The following is a 23341-nucleotide window of genomic DNA, read 5'->3' as shown; positions in this document are numbered from 1 at the left end:
GAATCTCTGGATCAGCCCCATCCCCTGCCTGCTCACCCAGCCCCATCAATGGCTGCCTGCCTGGCTGCAGCTCCTGGCTCTTTAAAAAAAAAAAAAAAAAAAAAAAAGAGCCTAGCATTCCACAGCTGTTGCCAGGTGTGTGTGGGGGGGGCAGTCCCCACTACACTGCACTGCATGGGAGGGCTGTCATGAGCCCCTATCCCCTACCTGCTCTCCTGGCCCAAGCTCCTGGCTTTAAAAAAAAATAAAAAAAGCCCCTACTCACCAGCTGCTGCCAGGTGTGTGGGGGGGGGAGGGGGGAAGTTAGGGCAATTCTTGCTGCACCCTGATCTCTGCCTGCTGTCCCAGCCTCCCTATGGCTGCCCTGACCCAGCTCCCAGCTATTTTTTTTTTTTTAAAAAGCCTGCACTCACGGGCTTCTGTCAGCTGGGGACGGGGCAATCCCTGCTGCCCGTGCTGTCTGAGGCTGCTGTAGCAGCTGGTGAGGGCAGGGCTTTTTTTTTTTTTTTTAAGAGCTGAGACCTGGGCTGGGCAGGGCAGCCACAGGTGGGGCTGGGGCAGCAGGCGGGGGTTGGGGGTGCTTAGGGAGTCTGGGGGAGCAGGAAGGGGATGGGGCCTGGCAGGGGTCCCCCATGATCCCTTCCCCCCATGCCCAGCCCACTACTTACCATGGAATCCAGGTCCAGCTCCCTGAGGCAGTGAGCAGGGACTGCCCAAATCTCTGAACCTTTTCTGAATTGATTTGGCGAGCTTTAAATTGATTCAGACCTCTTAATTGGTCTCCTGATCCGATTTGGAATTGGGCCAAAACTCCTCTGAATCAAATTAGCACTCAAAGCTTCGCACAGGGCTAATGTGCATTAAATTATTTTTGCCACCTTGCACATGCTTCTTTTATCAGCAGTTCAAATGTAGGCAGTATATTTAAGGAGGTTTCTTTGTATGTGAATGTAACATGAGGGGCCTTTTTCCCTATGTTGATTGAGGGAGAAAACATCATCTTGTATTCAACTAAAGACACTAGGCAATCATAGTGTTTTGGCAGTTACAGGACCAAGCAGCTGCTGAGTTGGGGGATTTGAGGATTTAAATATTGGACTTTGGTGCCTAGAGTATGAATTAGTTCAGAATGTTTTCTTGATTTGGAGTCTAGGAGCTTGATTCAAAGCTAAACTAAGTCAATAATTTATTGACGCCAGTGGACTTTGGGCTCGACCCTAAAGAAGCCAGAGTAAAGTGTACCTGTGAGGTGAGGACATCAAAGGGATAAATAGGGTGAGCAAAGAAAGAGAAGAGACATGTGGGTTACCTTGCATGGATTTAACACAATTAATGAAACTTTCAAGAACCCTTTTTCAGAGACAAATCCAGATTTTTAATACTATTTAAGCCTGAAAGTCACAAAACCAAACACAGGCTGAAAAAGCCTACTTTATCATGATGGCCAGGGCCACAATCAATAGACAGGTCAGTCAATGTAACATGTGGGCTGTGTCTTGATGGGAGGGAGCAGAGGCAGAGCTCGAATCAGATGGCAAACTTATAGGATCCTCCCTGAAGGAGTTTTCTAGGGACAGTGCTGAAGAGAGTTTCACTTATTTTTGAGTCTGATAGATACTGAGAGTTGATCTGTACCTCCCTCTGAGGAAAAGGCCTGCACCCAGAATAGTGAAGACTTGCTTGGATAAGTCTTAAATTCCTGCCTTTGCTTGCAGCTGCCTAGCAAGTCTATGGGATTTCACTGAGCCAATTTAATACTGATGGTCAGACAGTTTGAACCCATTAGCTCCTAGGCATCTGAGTAAATTTGCTCCTTCAAGTTCAGCTCTCCAGCAGATTTCTGCAATTGAATCCAAGGAAACCAGCAAAAATAACTGCAAATTTTAATAAGTGGCAGCCCTGTGTTGTAAGAGTTAAAGGCTAGAGCAAATATGCCTCTGGCTAGATCCCTATCCATGACCTCTCTTAATGGGCTTCCGCTGTGGGAGGATGAAGACCTGCCAGTGGAAGACTTATTGCTTTTTGAAGTTTCCTGGGAAGTTACCAACAAAGGTTTGTACAAAACTTAATTGGTTAATGTGACTGCTTCTGGGATTGTGGAGCAAAATGGATGCAAAAGTCATGCAATGGGGACTGCGCAAGGGATCGTTTTGTAAGTGCAGCTGGATGAAGTGCTTGGAAAGAAGGTTTAGGAAATTGTTTCAAAAGTAGTGTGTGCCATTCTGTGCATCACATACATGAGAGGTTGTGTGTTCTACACATGTGCTATGTCTTTATACAGAATATCTGTGTATATGTGACTAAACAGATGTTTATGAGCCCCTGCTCCGTGAATGGGAGTGTATACATACTGTACATGTGTGTCTGTAGAAAGATGGATGCCACTATGCACAATTTTATATGTTCTGTATGTATGTGAGAGCGTGTTTGTAAACTGAGGCCAAATCTTTGTGGATGCAAAGCATGAAAGCAGGATAGACGGTAAATAGTTTCTTCAGCCTTCCCTTGCAAAATGATTTTAAATTGGTGTGAACCATTGTAGCTCCACTGAAGTCAGGGAATAGAATCGATAAGGGAGCAGAGCTGCACCAGTTTATCCTGGTCAAGAATCAACTCTGCTTGCATTACAGGTAGAGCTTGCTGGGACCCTTCATGCCCTGTGCTTATGTACAGATTTGAGTCCTGCGCACTGCACATGGCTCTTGTTACTATGACCTTTCATTAGAGCAGCCTCAGCTACAAAGTTGCTAATCAAGCTGTCCTGCTTCAACAAAGCTGCTGGAACAATTCACCAAAGGGGAAGAGACACTAGTGTTGCAGCATAAATGAGTTACTATGAGTAAATGATTGATCCTGTGTATCTTGCTGCCAATGCAGATAAATAAAGAGGAGATTAGGTAGGAGAAAAGACTAAGATTTTTACCCTGAAGGAGAATTGTACATGAGAGCAGACAGTTGGAGGTCTTATGTGCTTGGAGAAATAACCCTGAATAGCTATTCTGTAGTGGCTCCCTGTGTGGACCTCTCCTATTTGGCATTAAAAATGCCTTTTTGGTCTTTTGGAGTAGATTAAGTTAAGGCCTAAGACACCCTTAATGTAGAACAGGAATGTCCCTAAGTAGAGAGAAGTAGTCAGCCATCTTGGGCTGAAGTAAGGCAGAAGGTAGGCCAGGGTGGCACCTTAGAGACGCATCAGCCTTTGTGACAGCCTACTTTGTTAGATGCTATGACAAAACAGGCCATAGCCTACAAAAGCTTATGCATTTCTGAACATGTTAGTTTGTACAGTGCCACACTGTCCAGCGTTCTGTAGGAAAGTTTTATAGCACATAAACTGTTGCACTTTCAGTTCACCTTACTTTTATTTTCCATAGCTTCCACTTTAGGTTAACTTCTTATGCAAAGTATTCTCCAAAGTATTATTTCAGTAGGGCTGTGAGAAATGGCAGCATTCTGCTTCAACTTCCGTTTCAACATTTCGATGGAACAGTGTTTTGTTTCGAGTTTCATCTAGTTTCAAAAGCACTGTTCGTTTTGTTTTGTTGAAACGGTTTAGCTGTTTTGACATTCTTCCCATGTGCTATAATGGGGAAACACAGGACAGCCTATAACTTCCCCCCACCAGGCTCAGTACCCCAGGGCTGTGAGCCACTGGGAGCTGAGCCCAGTGGAGGGAGGTGTTTCTCCCCACCAGGCTCAGTTCCCCAGTGCTGGGGGCCAGAATAGAGGCTGATTGGGAAAAGAGGCTGGCTGTGGCCCCAGCCTTCTACCTTCTGGCTAGATGTGCAGGGGCAGGAGCCAAGCCCCCTTCCTGTGCTCCAATTGCCCAGGCCTGGACAGTGGCAGGAGACTTCAACACCACGGGTCCTGGCCTGCTGCAGGGGCTTGACATGGTCTCCTGAGCCAGGCAAGGCAATGGCTGGCCATGGAGGCTGCAGTTCACCCGTGAGCCCTGCTAGCCTGGCTGCCAGCCCAGTTCCTGCTCTACCCAACCCCAGCCGTCTATCGGGGCAGACACTTTCACATGGCAGCCAGAGGAGACGGTCCTGGAGCAGGTTGAGAGAAGGCAGGGGAGTGGCTCCTGATCCCCTGGTGGAGAGGAGCGGAGAGGTCATCAAGGGTTGCTTGCTCCCCACCCCTCCCACCACTGAGAGCTGAGCCTGGTGGCGGGAGGGGCTTCCCACCACCAGGCTCAGCTCCAAGCAGTTTGGAGCCCTGAGGAACTGAGCCCAGTGGGGGGAAGTGCCTTCCACCACTGGGCTCAGCTCTAAGCGGCTGGCAGCGCTAGAGAACTGAGCCCAGTGGGGGGAAATGGAGCAAAGCACTGGGCTGTGTTCCACCTCCTGCCATTGGGCTCAGCTCTAAGCATCTCACAGCCTGGTGGCGGGAGGCAGGCAGAGCTGGCGCTGCACTCCAATCTGTTCTGCCAGCCCCATGGAGCTTAGCTCGGTGGCAGGAGGCAGGGAGAGCCAGGGCTGTGCTCCATGCCGGGCTGAGTCACATGGGGAGCACAGCCCTGGATGTCCTGCTTCAAAATTTGAAACATTTCAAAACTTTCAAAATGTTTCAATTGGCCTCATTTTGTTTTGAGCCTGTTTTGAAGCCCTTCATATAATTTGATTTCACTGTTTTGAGCTCAAAACAAGTTGAAACAGTGTTGAAATGAAACAGCTGGTGAAGGTTCGCACAGCTTTAGTTCTTTAATACTCCGTGTGTGGTAAGCAATTGGCAAGTAGGTGGCAGCAGAAATCTGGTTAAATCAGTGTTCTAAATAATTGGCAAACTAATTCCACAGTGTAAATCTTCCAAGTCCTTTTGAAATATGGTGCAATGGATTAAAAAAGAAAGGAAAAAAATGACTCGATTTGTCATTTTTTCTGTGTTTGCATAATACACATTGTGCCATATCTTCATCCATATAGCTTTGTATATCTAAGGGCATCTAGCTTGATTCTGATTATCTAAGATCTAGTCCAATATTAGAATTACTAAATGTAAATAAAGTATGCTGACAGTTACAAATGAACCTCAGCCTGACAGCTGGTTACTTTAGTCACAGCAATTAGCTTATTCATTAAATAAGAACCATCTTTCAAACTATCCATTAATTGATCATGACTAGAAACACATGAACAAATAAATTAATTTGTAAACCTATTAGGACAGGTGTGGCTTGCAAGTCCTTTGCAGCATGTACTCCTTCAAGTATTGTATCCAGTCAGTGTGACTGGAAATTGAAGTTGTATGGTATGATACTTCTTCCTGATCACCTAACTTTGATTAATAGCAGTGATACCTGAGGAAACTTTGGGGGCATTAGTTCTCTCATTAGGGAGAGAGGGAGCAGCACTTCATGGGGAAAGTTGGAGGAGAGGATAAACAGACAAAGGAAACATGAAGAGATACTGTATATTTTACACAAGAAAAAAACACTGGTTCTAGCTAGTACTCCTTAGAGAGCATGAAGATCTATAAACTAGATTTGTTACCTAGGAATTAGCAACATTTTAGCGATGGTGGGCTGCATGGGTGACTGGTGCCACCTGAGTCAGGGGGTCGTGTCCCCCAGCAGCCAGTCAGTGAATGAGGGGGGGTAGGGTTTCCCTTGCAGCTGATCATACCGACAGGGCCGATTGCACCAGCCGGGAAGCTTGAGTAGAGCTTCTGGAAGTGGCTGTGGTGCTCCTAGTATACCAGCAGTGCTTCACCTGGTACTCCCACTCCCTGGCCAGCACTCGCAGGGGGGTACCAGTGCTCCCACTTGCCCCTCCTGCCGTCACTTAAGTGGGGAGTGCTGCCTGTCAGGGGTGTGCACCAGCACTCCTGGGGGGGAGGAGGGTGCACGTACACTCCTTACACATCACCACTGGTGGGCTGAATTAATGCAGCTTGGTCCTAAAGCACCATTTGTAACCCAGCCAATGCTACCAGTATCCCCTGCTGCTGACTGTTGCTTCCATCTGGGTTTGGTGGTCCAGATGGAACAGATCCAGCCCACAAAGAGATTCTATGGGCCACAGATAGCTGATCCTTAGTCTAAGGCAGGGGCAGGCAATTATTTCAGCTGAAGGGCCACTTAATGAGTTTTGGCAAGTTGTCAAGGGCCACAAGGGTAGCTCTGCCCCTTGACAGGTACTCTGCCCCCTGGTTGCCATCTTGGGACTGGAACTCCTGCCCCTAACCCCTGAACTTTTGCCATTGGAAGTACCTTCTTGGGAAGGGGGTTTGCCATCTTGGGATTTGGAAAAACCCACCCATATTATATACTAAAAATCAAACATGCAAAATAACATATTTAATTTTATTAAAAAAACCTGTCCTGATTTATGTGCATGTGTGTTGCATATATAGAGGTGATTGTATAATAGCTCAAAATGAAGTCTTATTCTTGTATATTGCAGGGGCTGTGGAGGGGTATGGGTGGGTTATGGGGGTATAGGGTTTGTGGGGGGGTGTTGGTGTGTGGATGTGTATATATGTGAGGTGTGGGGTATGTGTGGATGTGGGTGGGTATGGGGGACTTATGGGGGTGTATTTGTGGGAATGTGTGGGTGGGTAGGGGGTTTGTAGGATATGTGGAGGGGGAGAGTGGCTGGAGCTGTGTGTGTGAGATATGCGTGGGGGTGTGGGTACCTGTGTGTGGTGGGGTGTGTACATGTAGCAGTGAGAAGGGCTTCCCCCAGAGGCTCACAGATGTGTATGAGGGAGTGCAGGGTGTGTGGGTGTGGTGTTTGTGGGGTGTGATTTTGTGTGGGTGAGGGTGTGGTTGTGGGGTTTGTGGGGAGACTTGTGGGTATGGTAGAGTATGCATGGGAGCCCCTGTGTGTGCCTCCCATAGCTGATCAGCACCTGCCCTGCTCCACAACAGTTCAGAGCTATGTGCCCTGCAGTGCCTCCCCGCCACTGCCAACAGCACAGAGCCCCAGATGTGCCCCATGTCCGCTCCTGTCCTACCCTCGCTGCCGGTGGGAGCAGACCAGCTGGGAACCCATGCCACAGCCCTGACTCTAGGCTACCCCGTGCTGTCCAGCCATGGTACATCCTATTGCCCCCTGGACATGCAGCAGGTAGGGGTGGCTCTGTGGCTGGATTGCCTTTCCAGGGTGGCCAGGCAGTGGTGGCTCCTTCCAGCTGCTATTGCTGCTGGCCCCAGATCCATGGTGCTGGTGGGGACCCCCATGCACAGCCCCAAGCCTGCACACCCTGTACTTGCTCCAGACTCATCTGCTCACGTTAAACAGTGGCAGCAGCTGCAGCACTGGCCAGGCACTTCCTGCTTCAGCTGCAGAGAGCCCATGTCCAGGGTGCCCTGCTGCTCTGCCTCCATCACCGTCTCCATCACTGGTACATCCAGGTTGCCCAGTAGGGCAGCAGTGACAGCCCAGGCACGGGCTCTGAGCAGCTACAGCAGGGAGTGCTGGGAAGCAGTGAGGGGGAGGGCTGCTTTTCCCTCACAAGGAGCAGCAGTCTCTGCCCAGCTGGTGCTGCTGCTGCCAGTATGAGAAGGCGAGTCTGGAGCAAGCGTGGGGTGGGCTGAGCTGGGGCTGTGTGCATGCAGGTCCCCACCAGTACTGTGGAGCTAGGCCACTGGTGGTGGCAGCCAGAAGGAGCCACTGCTGCCTGGTCTGCATTTAAAGGCAATTCAGTCGCAGAGCTGCCCCACCCCATTGTGTGTTCAGGGGGTGGCAGGATGTGCCAGGGCCAGATGTTGCCTGGGTCAGGTGGGACAAAGGGACCCATCAGGGGCCAGGTCCAGTACTGTGACTGAGCTTTGCTCTGGACTTACGGGAAATACTGAACCAAACTGACCCAGCTCTACCAGGCCGTCTAGACTCGGGCGTCAGAGATGGCCAGAGTTGAAGTTTGCCACAATGCTAGCCCTTTAATTCACTGGCAACAAAAACTGGAATGCTTGTAACCATAGTAGCCCAAATGGCCTGGAAAGCTTAGATGGTCCTTTGATCTACTGGCTACCTAGCAAACTCAACATCTGATTTTCTTTTTTTCAGAAGTCCTTCCCCTCTGACTATGCAAAGGAATGTTAGAATGGATGTAAATGTAAGGCCCTTCACACTTCTGGAGTGATTCTGGGCAACCTCAGGTTAAGTGACAGTTCAGGACCTCTAACTTATTTTTTTTTCCTACATGCACTTTAAGTTCCTTGATTGTAGCCTTCTTCCCTCCTTAACTAGTTGTGCTGTTTCTGGCTTCCCTCCGTGACCATGATGGCAGGACTGAAGGCCCTCTTTCTGTTAGCAATACTTTGACACTGGGTTGGCATGCAGCCATGTATCCACAGGATGGTGTATATGGTCTTTTACAGAGACTGTAATAGGGTCTGTAGGATTATCCTTGACTAAACCATTGCAGTGGGCAGGGACCCAGTTTTTTTAATGAGCTTGTATATTGGTTTGCACAATTGATGGCTTTCCCTCAGAGTCTCTCAGAAGTTTTGGATGCTCTCATAATAAAATAATGACTATTAGGCCTCTCTGCCTGATGTGCAGGTAAAGGCAAAATAGAATCTGATGCGATCAATCCATTCAATCATAATTTCCGCCAGGTCACATGGCTCGATTGTAGGATTAAGCATCAGATTCTATCATGTGTTATTGCTGGTGAAGGGGGAGCCCAAGATCATGATTCTGGTAGCAATGGGGGTACACCATGTGCTCCTGTGGCTGGGAGACTCATCTGCTCTGAGCTTCCAGCCATGGAAGCTCATGGTGCACCTCCATGGCTGTGAACCCAATCAGCTGATGGGATTCCCAGACACTGGGTTACAACTGTCCACATGTTCAGATAATGATGTCATAAGAACCAGCCACAAAGTTATTACACATTTTTGATGTCATTAATCACTTTGTGTGGCCAGGTTACAATTTAAGACATGATTAACTGGTTAATCACATCTTAAGTGAAACATGTCACAGGGGCTTTATTCACGAGAACAATAATCTAATCCAAATACTCCAGATATTTCTTCAATGAAGGAAAACACTGATAAAATAGTTTTCCAAAAAAAAAGGTTAATTGAAACAAATGTTTTGTGGGAACATGCTGATTTCAATGAAATTTACAAGAGGGAAGAGTGGGGTAGGAATCAATAGATGTCATTCTGAAAAGGAGAATTATTACTTTTTTTTTTAATTTCATTTTAATTTGTTGTTTTTTTACTTTTTATCCCATTGATTTATTAATTAAATATATTACATCTTTGTTTTATTTATTATAGTTTATACTTGTTATTTTGTGATGTTAGATTAGCATTATTGAAAGGAAAGAATTAAACATTATTGAAATAGTAGTCAGACCTTTTTCAACAAAATATTGTTTATAGTACAATCAATCTTTTAAAGTGAAATGGATATCTCAATATTTCTGAAGCATTCTGTTAAAAAATACATTTAAAATATACTTTTTTCCTCTACTGCTACTAAATTTCCATTTTTTTTCCAGAAAAGGGGAAAATAATTAAACAACTTGTTTTGATTCTAATTCTTTGTCAACCTAGTCAACACAAAAAGGGAAAAAAAACTGAGGTTACCCCAAGTGTTCAGAAGTAAAGGAGGAACAGAAAAATGGAGAAAAGAGAGAGCAAAAACCATGGAGAAAGTAAAGGATTTTCATGTTTATGAAGGGTAGAATCAAAATACACACAGTTGCATGTCACACCACTATACAGGTACATTTGTTCCTGAGCTGGCAGTGTCTATGGGAGAAATTGTTAGGCTACAGTTTTACTGTATTACAAAATTCTTTGAATAGAATTGTGGGAATTTTAGTGACTATTAGGGGTAAATATCAGGGCTGTGTGAAGCTTCACCTGCTGATGTTGATTTGGAGGAGACTCAGCCTGATTCAGTGGCCGAACGTCCAAATCTGAATCGAATCAGGGGACCAATTAAAAGGTCCAAATTGATTCGAAGATCTCCAAATCAATTTGGAAAATATTCACAGAGCTTTGGTGATTCAGGCAGTCCCTGCTCGCTGCAGCAGGGAACTGGACCCGGACTCTTTCCCTTCCTCCTCTTGTTCCCAGCAAACTGCCTGCAAACTGCTTGGTGCCCCTGTTTGCTGGCTCCCTGGTCACTTGAGAAGTCTGTTGTGTTTTTTTTTTTTAATATACACGTTGAATCAGAATTGGTGCTTCCTGTGGTTTTACTTCTGCAGCTCCAGCTCTGTATGCAGCTTAGAGGCTAAAATAAAGCTATTGAAACAGACATATAAATAAGGAGCAGAGGTTATTTTATTCTTTGTTCTTGCACTATGGTCTACTTCCAACAATAATAATTGTGCATACTTGTATTATAGAACTTCAAATGCTTTGTTTTTATTGCAGAATAAGCTGATAAGACCATTACCATGTTAATGACAAATTGTAGTGTGTTTACTGAAGATAGTCTGGGTAGCAACATACCCTTTTAAATACAGATGTTAAATTCTGCTTGCAGTGGAGTGGCCAGACTCCAATTTACTTGACTAGGGAGAGAGTTTCAGCCAAAAAGGAAACATGAAAAGTAAATAACCTAGAGATGGACTGGATAGAGATGCACCAAGTATTTATGAACCTGTATCAGCACTTTGCATTTTGTGCCCACTTATCTCTGATATTCCTTATGATTTTCTTTTGCAGTTGGTGGCATCTATACTGTGATCCAGACCAAAGCCAGAATTACAGCAGATGAATGGGGTGAAAACTACTTTCTGATGGGTCCCTATTTTGAACATAACGTGAAGACTCAAGTAGAAGTGTGTGAGCCTCTCAACCCTGCTATTAAAAAGGCAGTGGAGACAATGAAAGGCCAAGGGTGTCAGGTAAATGAGGTCTAATGTCACCTCCTGTGGCAACTAATCTGATTTGAAGATTACCATTTGGCTAATGCACTTGCCGTTCCATTTGATATAGCAGTTGTCGTCAGTGTCATAACTAGAAAAGCTTAGACTCAGCATTACAGTAGCAAGGTCAATTCATTGAAGGTTATTTTTGAAAAAGAAACAGTTTATCCAATCAGAGGTTTAAAGAATCTTTTACATGCAATTGGATTAATGATTTACTACTTTGATCCCTAAATCCGTGCGATTCAATAGAAAAGATGTGACCTTAAGTTGACTGAACTGTTACGTAATTCTCTTATACTGAATTTGGTCTTCTGAAACTGCTGAATAAATTGAGGGGTGGGGGAAGCATTTTGCCATACTGATATTTTGCTTCTTTAGAGCTGTGTTGGCTTTGAAAGCCAAAGAGCTGAACCACACCAAGGTGAAAAAAAGGTACATGTTGACAACCCTCCCACCACCTGCTTTGTCAGGCAAATGTCCATCTCTGGGGTCAGAGGGGAGGGCAATAAGAGTGGTGTTCTTTTATAGACCATCAGACTAGGAGGAAGTGGTGGATGAGGCTTTACTCAAACAGCCAGTTGAAGTGTCCCAATCACAGGCCCTGGTTTTCCTGGGGGCTTCAGTCACTGCTGGGAGGACAATACAGCAGTGCCCAGGCAATCCAGGGAGCTTCTGGAGAGTGCTGGGGACAACTTCCTGGTGCAAGTGCTGGAGAGGCCAACTAGGGGCCATGCTCTTCTTGACCCACTGCTCACAAACAGGGAAGAATTGGTGAGGAATGCAGTAGTGGATGGCAACTTGGGCAGCAGTGACCACGAGATGATTCAGTTCAGGATCCTAAGGAAAGAAAGTAGCAGAGCATTGATCCTAGACTTCAGAAAAGCAGACTTTGATTCACTCGGGAAACTCATAGGCAGGATCCCCTGGGAAGTCAGTCTGATGGGGAGAGGAGTCCAGGAGAGCTGGCTGTACTTTAAAGAAGCCTTACTGAAGGCACAGAAACAAACTATGTAGATGTGCCATACTTGCTAATCTTTCTGCACAAGACCAGCTTGGCTTAGCAGGGAACCCTTCTTAAGCTTAAAACACAAAAAGGAACTTTATAAGAAGTAGAAACTTGCACAAACAACTATGGAGGAGTATAAGAGTATTGCTTGAGTATGCAGGGATGAAATCAAGAAGGCAAATGAAGAATTGGAGTTGCAGCTAGTAAGGGATGTTAAGGGAAACAAGAAAGGTTTCTACAAGCTGAGGCATATGAATTATGAGGGGAGGTTGAGGGAACTGGGCTTATTTAGTTTGGAGAAGAGAAGACTGCAAGGGGATTTAATAACAGTCTTCAGCTGGTTGGTGGTTCCAAAGAGGATGGAGCTAGACTGTTCTCAGTGGTGGCAGATGACAGAACAAGGAGCGATGGGCTCAAGTTGCAGCAAAGGAAGTTGAGGTTAGATATTAAGAAAAATTCTCATGACAAGGGTAATAAAGCACTGGAACAGAGGGGCCTCAGAATCTCCATTTTTAGAGGTTTTTAAGACCCAGGTAGATACACACACCTCTATGGACCTGTCTTGCGACTGACATGATTTGTTTGACAGTCCAAAACACTTCTGCAGTTACCATCATTATCCCCATTCTGCCATCATCTTCCTGTCATCTTCCTTTGTTTTCCTGTAGTGCACCTCTAGCTCTTTCACTCCTATTCTGACTTAATCCTTAACTGGGAGGGTCATGTATCTGTACACGAGTAGATTCCTGGTCTTCCACAGGGTGTTTTTGAAGCAGGAGATGAACTGGTCAACAGAACCATGTGCTAATTAGCCCCAACTCATGAATGGAACTGGATGCTCTTGTCATGAGTCCTGGGATCCTACAAAAATTTATATGCAGGAGAGGCATAGGGCAACCTGGTCTGGCTTCACCTCAGGGAGGGCAGGGACACACTAATCATGTGACAGGCTGAGACCAGGGCAGATGGAGGGATTCTGGGTGAACTGTTTGGGGGCTTGGTTTGTTGAAGGGGGTTGGCAGGGGGAGGGGGGGAATTGCCAGACATTTAAGGCTGGTGAAGAAACAGGATTCATTGGAAATGGGAAAGAAAGGCACAGTTCAGCTATGGGAATGAAGAGGAAATCAAAATGTATGCAATGTAATGGCTCACCAGGACTTTGGGAAAAAAGTCGGCACTGAGGGTGTCTGCACTCAGTAGGAACTACCATATATCCTATTCAGATTTCAGATTGGCTGCATTAACTTTGGTATGGACTCATACCAAAAGGACCTTAGGAAACATTATTAAGGACTCTATTGGCATGTGTTAAAATGAGTTTATGGAAAGTAAGAAGCCTCTGGGTTTTTAAGGGGTTGGTTTTCACTGAAAGTGCCTGAAGCTGGGACTGCATGAACTGAAATGCAACATGGATCAGGACAAGGAATAGATTAGAGAAGAACTGGACACACTGGTTTCACTGAACCAACAGGGAAGGGTAGAGAGTTTTCAGGTGGTTACTGAGGTAATAGTTTTTCACAGGGCTCAGTAAGAAGTTCTATAAGGGTTTTTTTGCGGGAAGTTGATGTATGTTGTTGAAGGCTAAGTACAGGAAATCAAGGGGTGTATGGGGTATTGGAGGAGGGGTAGAACCTTTGTTTCTCAAACAGTGACACCTTTTTAAGGTGGTTTGGGATTCATGTCCAGCTCTTACTAATGGCTGCATATACCACACCTTGGGCAACAGCTTCCACCAGTGGGCTGAACTTAGTGAGGTTGGATAGTTTTAATCATTAAGAGCTGCCCTCTAATCATCACAATGGCAGCTGTGGCAGAAGAGGATATTTCCAATGGCATAGCAGGGAGATGAAGATGAGAGTAACTACAACCACTGCCTTATGGATTGCCTTGGGAGAGGTGAAAGCTAAAGGAGTAAACCCTGACAAAAAATATGGAGTGGAGCCGCTAAGGTGGCTAGGTAATTATTCAGTCTTCTTTCCGGCAGTTCCTACAACTTTTCCAGCCCCGCATTGTATTGGCTCTGCCTTTCCTGTGTATAAGTTGGCAAAGTTGAAAGGGTGATTCTGATGCTTGGGCAACTCTCGATCACCTAGCAGCTTTGCCAATGTGTAGAAACAAACAGAAGTCAACAGTTACCAGTTAAGTCATGGATTGATTGGTGTAGGTCCAAGCACCAGTGGTTATCTCTGATGGTGGGAGAGGTCATTGCACCTCATTGGAAAACTACCACCCGCCCCAAGCTGGGTACTCTGCAGCCACTAAAGTGTTTTCCTGCTACAGTCTGCTGCTTCAGTGGGTGCTTGGAGCTTAGAGATTCAGATTCAAAGCAGACTGCTATCATGCACTATCAGCTACTACAAAAATACAAGGAAAAAACCTTTCAGTTCTAAAGGTTGGAATGTATGTACAGTGACCCCAGGTATGTCTGATGACCTCCAAACTATTGATGATGCAAGGAAAACTGCAGTCATTGATGCAGAACTGCTGAAACTGAATGTTGGTATTGTCTCTCTACAAGAAACCAGACTATCAGGTACTGGCTGCTTAAAAGAGAACTACACCTTTTTCTGGTGTGGGAAACAGCTCAAAGAAATCAGAGAGCATGGTATGGGTTTTTCCGTGAAAAATAAGCTGCAGTCTGCAATAGAAACCCCAAACAAAGGCTCCAAAAGATTAATGGTGCTTTGACTTACTACTGCCTCTGGTCTTGTCAATGTCTTAATGCGCATATGCTCCAAATCTCATCATTTCATCTGAATCAAAGGACCACTTCTACGATGGTTGTAGTGCTTTAATCAATAATATTTCACCTAGTGAAAAAATCCTTCTGCTCAGAGATTCAACACAAAGGTTGGTGCTGAGCATGCTGCCTGGCCTCACTGTTTAGGCACCAATGATGTCAGAAAACTGAATGAAAATAGACAACGTTTGCTCAAGCTATGTTCATGCAATGAGCTATGTATAACAAATTCATATTTCAATGTGAAACCTCATCACAAACTATTTTGGTGCCACCCACAATTTGGACACTGGCATCAACTCGACCTGGTTATCACCCACTCTCAAGACTTCCATGATGTAATCATTATGTGATCCTATTAGTGCTGACTGTGATACTAATCATTAATTGGTATGCACTAAAGTCAAATTGCATCCCAGGATAGTATACAAGAGCAAGAAACTCTCTTTATAATGAATAAATGCATGCAACAGAAAGCTGAAGACACATCATCTCAATTCATTAAAACTCTCTCTGGGGCTCTATCATATCTTAAACTGTGTAATACTGCTGAGGAGAAATGGGTTCAGCTCAAATGGGTCCTACTCAAATGTGCACTCAGTGACTGTTCAGAAGGAGTATACCTGTGGACCAGATCTGATGGGAAACTCTTTAGCTTGAGCTGGCAGGTGTCTTAGCCCCACCATTGGCAAAAATATTTGAAAACTCGTGGTGCTCAAGTGAAGTACCTGAAGATTGGAAGAAGGCTTGACCTCAATCCCCAGTAAGATTCTGGAAAAAATTATCAAAGGGACAATTCTTGACAAGCTGGCTGATGCCAAACATCCTGAGTGACAGCCAGCACGGGTTTGTTGCGGGTAGGTCTTGCTTGACCAATCTCATCTCCTTCTATGTCCAGGTGACGCATCATCAAGACAAGGGAGAAGTGATTGTCATCATATATATTGACTTTAAAAAAGCCTTTCATCTGCTGTCAAATGATCTCCTCGTGGAAAAATTGGCCAACTGTGGCCTCGGCTACCTCACAGTCCAATGGCTGGGGAATTGGCTCTGAGGTCAGACCCAAAGAGTCGGTAGAAGTGAATCATTATGGTGCTCTGTGACAAGTGGTGCTCCATCCTTGGACTAGTTCTCTTTAATGTCTTTATCAATGATGTGGGCGCTGGTGTCAGAAGTGGACCGGCCAAATTCGCCGATGACACTAAACTTTGGGGTAGAGCTTCCACACCTGAAGGTAGGCTGGTGGTCTAGACTGACTTGGATAGGCTTGGAAAGTGGGCCGATATAAACCTGATGACGTTCAATACTGAAAAATACAAGGTATTCTGCCTTGGGGCCGGGAACCCCTGCGTCATGGTTATAGGCTTAGCAGTGCTACTCTCGCTCGCACCACAGGCAAAAGAGATTTGGGGGTCATGACTGACCAAAAGATGAATGTGAGTCACCAATGCAATGTTGCAGCTGGTAAAGCAAACAAAAGTCTGGCTTGCAGCCATAGATGCTTCTCAAGTAAATCTCAGGATGTCTTGGTGAGGCTGCAGGTGGAGTACTGCATGCAATTCTGGACTCCACAACTCAAGAAGGATGTGGAGAAGCTTGAGAGAGTCCAGAGGAGAGCCACATGCATGATCAGAAGGCAAGAGAATAGGCCTTATGAAGAAAGGCTGAGAGCCATGGGACTCTTCAGCCTGGAAAAGTGCAGGCTCAGGGGTGACCTGGTAGCAGCCTATAAGTACATAAGGGGCATGCATCAGGATCTGGGGGAATGTCTGTTCACCAGAGCACCCCAAGGGATGACAAGGACCAACAGTCACAAACTCCAAGACCATTTTAGGCTGGACATAAGGAAAAACCTCTTTACTATCTGAGCCTCCAAGGCCTGGAATAGACTCCCTACAGAGGTGGTGCAGGTGTCTACTCTGGCCCCTTTTTTTTTTTTTGTTTTTTTGTTTTTTTTTTTAAGAAATGTTTGGACGCTTATCTTGTTGGTATCCTTTGACCCAGTGGACTTCCTGCCCCTGGGGCAGAGGGCTGGACTTCATGATCTTTTGAGGTCCCTTACAGCGCTAATGTCTATGAAACTTTGCTCGTCTCAAAGTGAAAATGAAAACCTGAGAATTTATTGTCCATGAAATCCTTTTTGTCGATGAAGCTGCAATTCAGAAGCAGGACTGTAAAGTCTCATGGATCACCTTACTTGTGCTTGTGATGATTTCAGTCTGACCATTAGCCTAAAGAAGACAGTAGTCATGGGTCAACAAGTTGACCGCCCTCCTGAAGTTAGAATAAATGATAAAAGCCTGGAAGTGATTGAAAAATTCCCTTACTTGGACTCAACCATCTCGCAAAATTTTGTCTTGGAAGCTGAAATTAACACTCGTATAAGAAAGGCAAGCAATGGCTAAGCTTCAAAAGAGAGTTTAGAAAAACAGGGCTCACTGTGTCAACAATGATGCCCATCTATAGCAGTTGTGTACTTAGCTCTCTATTGTGTGGCAGTGAAACATGGACCCCTTATGCTAAGGAAGAAAGAAAATTGAAACATTTCCATCTTTGATGGATGTCTCCACAGTATCCTGGGCATAATATGGCATGACAAAATTTGTAACTTTACTGTTCTGGAATAGGCCAAGATACCCAGAATGTTTGTGCTCCTGAGACAGAGACACCTCTGTTGGTTAGGACATGGGGATTTGGCCATCACTTATACAATTCACCATAGAGTATCTCCTTGTGAGCTGGCCACTGGCAGTTGTCACTTCAGATGGTCCAGATTCTGTTTGGTTGATATCTGCAAGAAAAACATTTGTGAGCTGTACTGATGGCCAACACCAGGAACTTTAGACCACTATATGTGGAAAGCTGTCATGAAGCAAGATCACTTCAAGATGAAGAAGGTCAGTGATGAGCTAGAGAAGAGGCATCATAGGCAAGCAAGACAAAACAGTATTCGGCATGCCGGTTCAAGCTCAACCAAGTTTGTATGTGCAAATTGCTGGAGAGTCTGACTGTTGTGCACCAGACTCTTCAGCCAGTCAAGAAGCTGTGATGGTACCCTGTAACCCACGAAAGGTGCAGCCCCCATGGTCTCTTAGACTGATGCCTGACAATGACAGACAGTCAAAAAGCCCAAGGCTGAATCAATTCAACCTTTGCAGGTTAATCTAAGCTGCATAGATTGAACCGAGAAGCAAGTGAACAGACATTCACTTTTGATTCCAGAAATGTAGCCACATGCCTGCAGTGGCTCAGGCCAGAAGCTGTGGGTATTAGAACATGCCTCCCTGCTTGGCTGGAGCAGACAGCTTAGGCCAAGGCTAGCCTGCCCATCCTGTGAGTGGGGGTTTGTGGGGGAGGTGCAAAGCATCCTGGGATGCTGGGAGACTCTGGTTGCCTACAGATATTTAGGGGCCATGCTCTAACTCCTGGTGCTTTTCACACCTGGTGCTCCCCTCTCAGCTAGTCCCATTTCTGTGATTGCAGGAGTGAGTTTGGCCAAGCAGAGAAAATTCCTCCTTTATTTACTCGGGCAGACTTGCAACCCTGCAGTCTCAGGAGTAGGTCTGACTGAATGGAGAGAGCAGGGAGGTCACGTTACCCATTACCCAACGCCATCAAAGACGAAACAAGGGGCAATGTGTGTTTTGCCCAATGAAGTGGGTTAGCTGTTCTGCAACACATCATGGTACAGTTGATCCACTTCATTCAGCAGAATCTATTTCTAACCATAGATTCTACCCACATCTTGCCCTAATACTTGTGCTTTGTTCATGAAATTCGGTCACGTGGAAATTTTTCTGGCTGGAAACTGATTGGAAGTTGGCTCTCATGTTCACCTTATAACTTTGTCTGATAATACTGCCTCCCCCGAATAGGTCTTTTTTGGAAGATGGCTGATAGAAGGCAGCCCATATGTTGTGCTGTTTGATATAGCATCTGCAGCTTGGAATCTGGACAGATGGAAAGGAGAATTCTGGGATGCAAGCAACATAGGAATCCCTTTTCAGGACAGAGAAGCCAATGATGCTGTGATCTTCGGATCATTAACAGCCTGGTTCTTAAAAGAGGTACTGTTTTAAGGTTTGGAATAACAATAGCTTCAAACTAAAGCTGCAGAACTAATACAGATTTAAGCCAATTTTTGGAAAGTCACTACTAACCCATATTGTGTAATGAGCCAAACCCCTTGATTGTAGGCTCTCCACAGCAACTAGAAGAGTGTATTCCTGAACTGGGTCCATATTTGCAGCTGTTGCTGTCTCCTAACTTGCTCCATCAGTAACGTCAAACACATTGTTTCCATGTAAAGCTACTTGCAAAATGTACTATTCCTCTGAGGTCATTTTCACCCCCTGTTTTTTCTCAGTTCTGTGAGTTCTTACTGGAACCTCTTGCAGGTGCAATTTCTCAATCTTTTCTTGTGCATAGCCAGGTGATCACAAAGAAAAGAGTTGATCACACTCAAACTATCCCTGTCTTTTAGCCTTTAGTAATTTTTGAACTTGGTAGCCTCTATCTTGCCTCCAAAATACAGAGCCATGCCTGGTTATCTTAAACAAATTAGTCTTACCAGTAAAACAGAAAGAAGAGTAGATGATTATGCTTCTCAGAGCTCCCCAGGATGTGGGGGTTGCAGACAAATGGGGATCCGGTACAGCCCGCTCTTCTCTACACAACTAGCCAGCCCCACTTATATCCTCACTCGAGCAGACTAAAAGCAGGGCTGGGGTCAGTCAGAAGGCTGCTATCTCCTTGCATACAGTAGAAAGCTGGCATCTGTGGGGGAACTTCTGGGATTGATTGATAATCAGGATGTTGCGTCTTTACATATTCTTTTTAATTGTTTTCAGATCTCCAATCAAATTGATGACAAGCCTAACATAATTGCTCACTTTCATGAATGGCAAGCAGGGGTTGGTATAATCCTCACTCGATTTAGGAAACTTCCTGTTGCCACAATCTTTACTACCCATGCCACACTGCTCGGGAGATACCTGTGTGCAGCAAACATAGATTTCTACAACAATCTTGATGAGGTAAAAGTCTGTCTTCCTCTCTCCTACAAGTGACATGTCCTGTTAATTTTTCAGTGAACCTGCCGTGTCTAATTAAATCATTCAACTGCTTTTTCCCTTTGTTAATGCTGCCGATGCTTAATTATTTCTTCTCCCAACTCATTCTTTCTCATGAGACTGGCCTATCCAGAAGCATTTTGCAAATCCTAAAGTATAGCAGATTACAGTAGCCAGATCATTAGGTACTGAATCCCTTATCCAAAGCCTGGTGAAGTCAGGTGCTTTAGCACTGACATCAGTGAACTGTGGCTCAGGTGTACATTGAAGAAAACTGGAAAAGATCAGATTCCTGGGCCCAGGCAATCTGTTGGTGGTCACAACACACTGTATTTCCACAGCACCTGTTGTCTGTGCCTTACTGTAAAGTCTCTGTGAGATTTTGAAAAGCACAAAGGCTAGCTAGGTGCCAATCTCCCATTGAAAATTGGTGCATTTGAAAATCATCCTCTTTATGATCATATAATGCTTATGATGTAACTAAGTCAGAGTAACACTGAATAAATTGGTTGCCAATTATTGTTGCATAGTAAGCAGGCATTGACTACAGAACCTTCCCAACTGTGCTGTCATCTTAGATCAGATATTTTAGCTGGTGTTCACTGTTTGACTTTTATTTTTTAATAATGTAAGGTTGTATAAAACAACGGTATGATAGTGAAGCACTGTCTGGTTGGTTGATGTTATAAGTAACTCTCTATTTTAAAGCTATTTCTGCTTTTCCCATCCTGACCTTCCTCCCTTGTAAGGTAAGCAGAAATCCTAATGCTTTCAAATATTTAAGATTTATTTTTTTCTTGCTCTCTATTTTTTGAGGAATTCAGGAGAGGTTGTCATCAGTGGTTATTTTTTACATGAAAAGACCCAGTAAAATTATTTCTTTAGGTGCAGAATAACTGCCATCTCTATAAACAATTTATCCTCTCCAAGGCCAAGTGAGGAAACTGACAGCCACTGGATACTATATTTTATGACTGCCCTTACTACAAAACTTTCAAATCTTGATGGTGGCCCGAAGACAAAGTGGTGCATTGCCACCCTACTCCAGGACAGTCAGAGAGAAAACTGGTTCTCTCTGGGAGTGTCTACACAAGACATTTACTGCACAGTTGACTAATTAACTGAACAGTAAATGTCTTGGTGTCCACATGTGCGCCCTTACTGGGGGCAGGCAACCAATAAACTCTGCAGCAGGATAGTACATGTACAAGTACTACCCTGATGCAGAGTTTTTTTGTGTGCAGCAGTACACAGGTAGATGCTGCTGTGGCTGGCTGGGGAACACCATGGTTCAGTGCAGGACTAGCTGGCAGGCAGCCCCCACACTGAAGCACCCTCATGCATCAGCCAACCATGCCACAGCATGTAGAGCCTGATTAGAGCAGCCTTGGGCAGTTAGACTGACTCCTCCTCGTTCCATGCCAGCCCAGGCTGCTCTGATTGGGCTCCATGTACTACACCTGGATAAACTCTGGAGCTATATGCTCCAGAGTTTATTTGTGCAAATTAATTGCATGTAAAGACGCTCCCTCTGACCCCAAAGAAGTAATAGTTAATGCTGTTGCTTTTGTGCCTTCATTTTTATCCACTGCAGATCATTCTGAGCTGATCAGCATAGGAAGAGAGAAGCCATGGCTCCGCTCAATTCTTGACAATTATACAGGGGTAGTACTTTCATGTTTACTGCCACATAACCCTGAGCACTCAGTCACCAGGTTGGAGCAGCTCCTATACTCCCCTCACATGGATTTGTAACCACCCCGAACTCTAGCTTTAATTTGTAGCATCTGATATTGTTGATCTCAATTTGCCCCTGCTGAAAGAAGGGCATTTTCATATGAATGTATGGGGAAAGTGGAGGCTTTCACATATTATTAAAAAAAGAAAACATAGTCATTTTGCACTTGAATATTTTAAATATTTTAAATAATATTTAGCTTGTTTATTGTGGAACATTTTTAAATAAAAATGTTTGGAGCAAATATTAGGGTACGAAAATAAAATGTTTGAGGACTTTTACCCATTGGAATTAAAAATAGTTGTCCAGACAATCCCATTTCATAAGCAAAATTCAAAATTTCAGTATTTTTTAAAGATTTGGTGAACTTCAAGATAATTTGGACATCATAAATAAATCTATTTTTAAGACATAACATCATTTTCCTCACAATAGCTTTGGAATTTTTCTCTTTCCAATGTATACACTTAGGTCAAAGCCATGTTTTCTATCCCTGAGCAGATCTCTTGATGATGACATAAAGATGTATCAATATAAAGGGACAAAAATTGCCTTGGTAGCTAGCTGGATAAATGCATGCCTAGTTTCAACTGTGTCTGTAAGGCTATACCTTACATATTAATACCTAACTCTCTCGAGCAGGAGTTGGCAATGCTTCAGGAAGGATAAGCCAAATTTACCCAGCTTAGTCTGAGGCCAGCTGCCCTTCCAACCCAACTGCCCCTGCTTCTCCTGCTGCCTGGCCACCATATGAGCAAAACTTCCTGCCACCAAAATGCAACAGAAGCCCCTGCTCCATGGGCCAAATATAACCCACAAGACAGGTTGCTGACCCCTTGTCTAAAGGATTATTACTAATCATGGCAACTATACTAAAATTGAAGTTCCACGACTCAATTCTTCATGCTGTGCGCATGGGATTTGACATTTAAAGTGCACTAATACAGGAAATGATGCCAGACTCTTCCTCTACTGTTTCATAGATGCTTACAGTGCGTTAAATCTCTTTCTGACAAATGTTAGCATTTACTAAGAGATCAGCTATCTTAATGAGGGCTTCTTTGGCTGTAAAAAAGGTCAACCTGGCCCAGAAGACAGATGAGAAACATAGGGGGGTTTCTTCAGAGTATACTCATTAAATGATATGGATGGGCAGGTCTTTAGAGGACATTTTTGCTGCTGTCTTTTAGTAGTAAGCTATTAAGGTCAAACAAGTGATTTATCCAGTGATAAAGACTCCCCAAGGCTTCCTTGTGTTTAACCTTTGCATGAGACGATATGCCTTTAAAGGGCATGTCACTCTTTTTTCTCTTCCAAAATACAATACATATTTTTCCATTTTCAGGCCAATTGCATATATACTTAAAAATTTAATCTCTCACTTCTGATCAGTATTTCTTGAAAATAATATATTCTTCCTTCAGCCGTAAGCACAATATCTGAGAAAGGACTGAAGCGGCTGGTACATCTTATATGATAGATCAAAGGTGAGAACTGAAAGGCAGAAATGAAAGAACAGGGTAACAAGCGACTCTGAACTAAGAGACACACTCCATGCCTACAGCAGGGGAGATGAAACTTTACTAGCACCCATCATGGGCCAAAGAAGGATTGGTTTTGATGGACTTGAGAGAGAACCCTAGTTGGCCTGGAGTAAAATTTCCCTTGAGCAATCAAGTCAATTCAATTCAGTTTATTAAGGATTCTGGCAGAAAGCCATGGTCCTGAAAACCAACACAACAGACATACAACCATAATATAAAATTTAAAAAAAATAATAAATGCAAATTTAATGCAAATATAATAATAGAATAAGGTCAACCATTATAAAAGCATTATTCCAACTCCTAGAATTAACATAATCAAGTACAAATATGGTGATAAATCAGATCATGAATCTATAAAAATGTTGTGCATAGGTCCACAATTAACACAGTAAAAAA

At 44.3% G+C, this 23341-nt stretch overlaps 1 protein-coding gene across 3 annotated transcripts in view; it reads left to right on the top strand.

Annotated features, from left to right (window-relative positions):
• Positions 1-1320: 1320 nt before the first annotated feature.
• GYS2 (glycogen synthase 2) overlaps positions 1321-23341 on the top strand; it is a 64175-nt gene continuing 42154 nt past the window's right edge. The window contains exons 1-4 of one of the 3 annotated variants that reach the window (XM_019544407.1): positions 1321-2052; positions 10637-10818; positions 18464-18655; positions 19439-19624. In XM_019544407.1, the coding sequence (XP_019399952.1) occupies positions 1932-2052; positions 10637-10818; positions 18464-18655; positions 19439-19624 (681 nt within the window). In that variant the 5' untranslated portion in view covers positions 1321-1931. Of the gene's footprint in view, positions 2053-10498; positions 10521-10636; positions 10819-18463; positions 18656-19438; positions 19625-23341 lie in introns of those variants that run through there. The other 2 variants (XM_019544408.1, XM_019544409.1) reach the window with 2 other exon arrangements.

Source organism: Crocodylus porosus, unplaced genomic scaffold (assembly GCF_001723895.1).
Source record: "Crocodylus porosus isolate Cpor-Errol unplaced genomic scaffold, CroPor_comp1, whole genome shotgun sequence".
NCBI classification, from domain to species: Eukaryota; Metazoa; Chordata; order Crocodylia; family Crocodylidae; genus Crocodylus; species Crocodylus porosus.
Note: the sequence above shows the minus strand (reverse complement) of the source record. Positions and strands in the feature narration are given on the sequence as shown.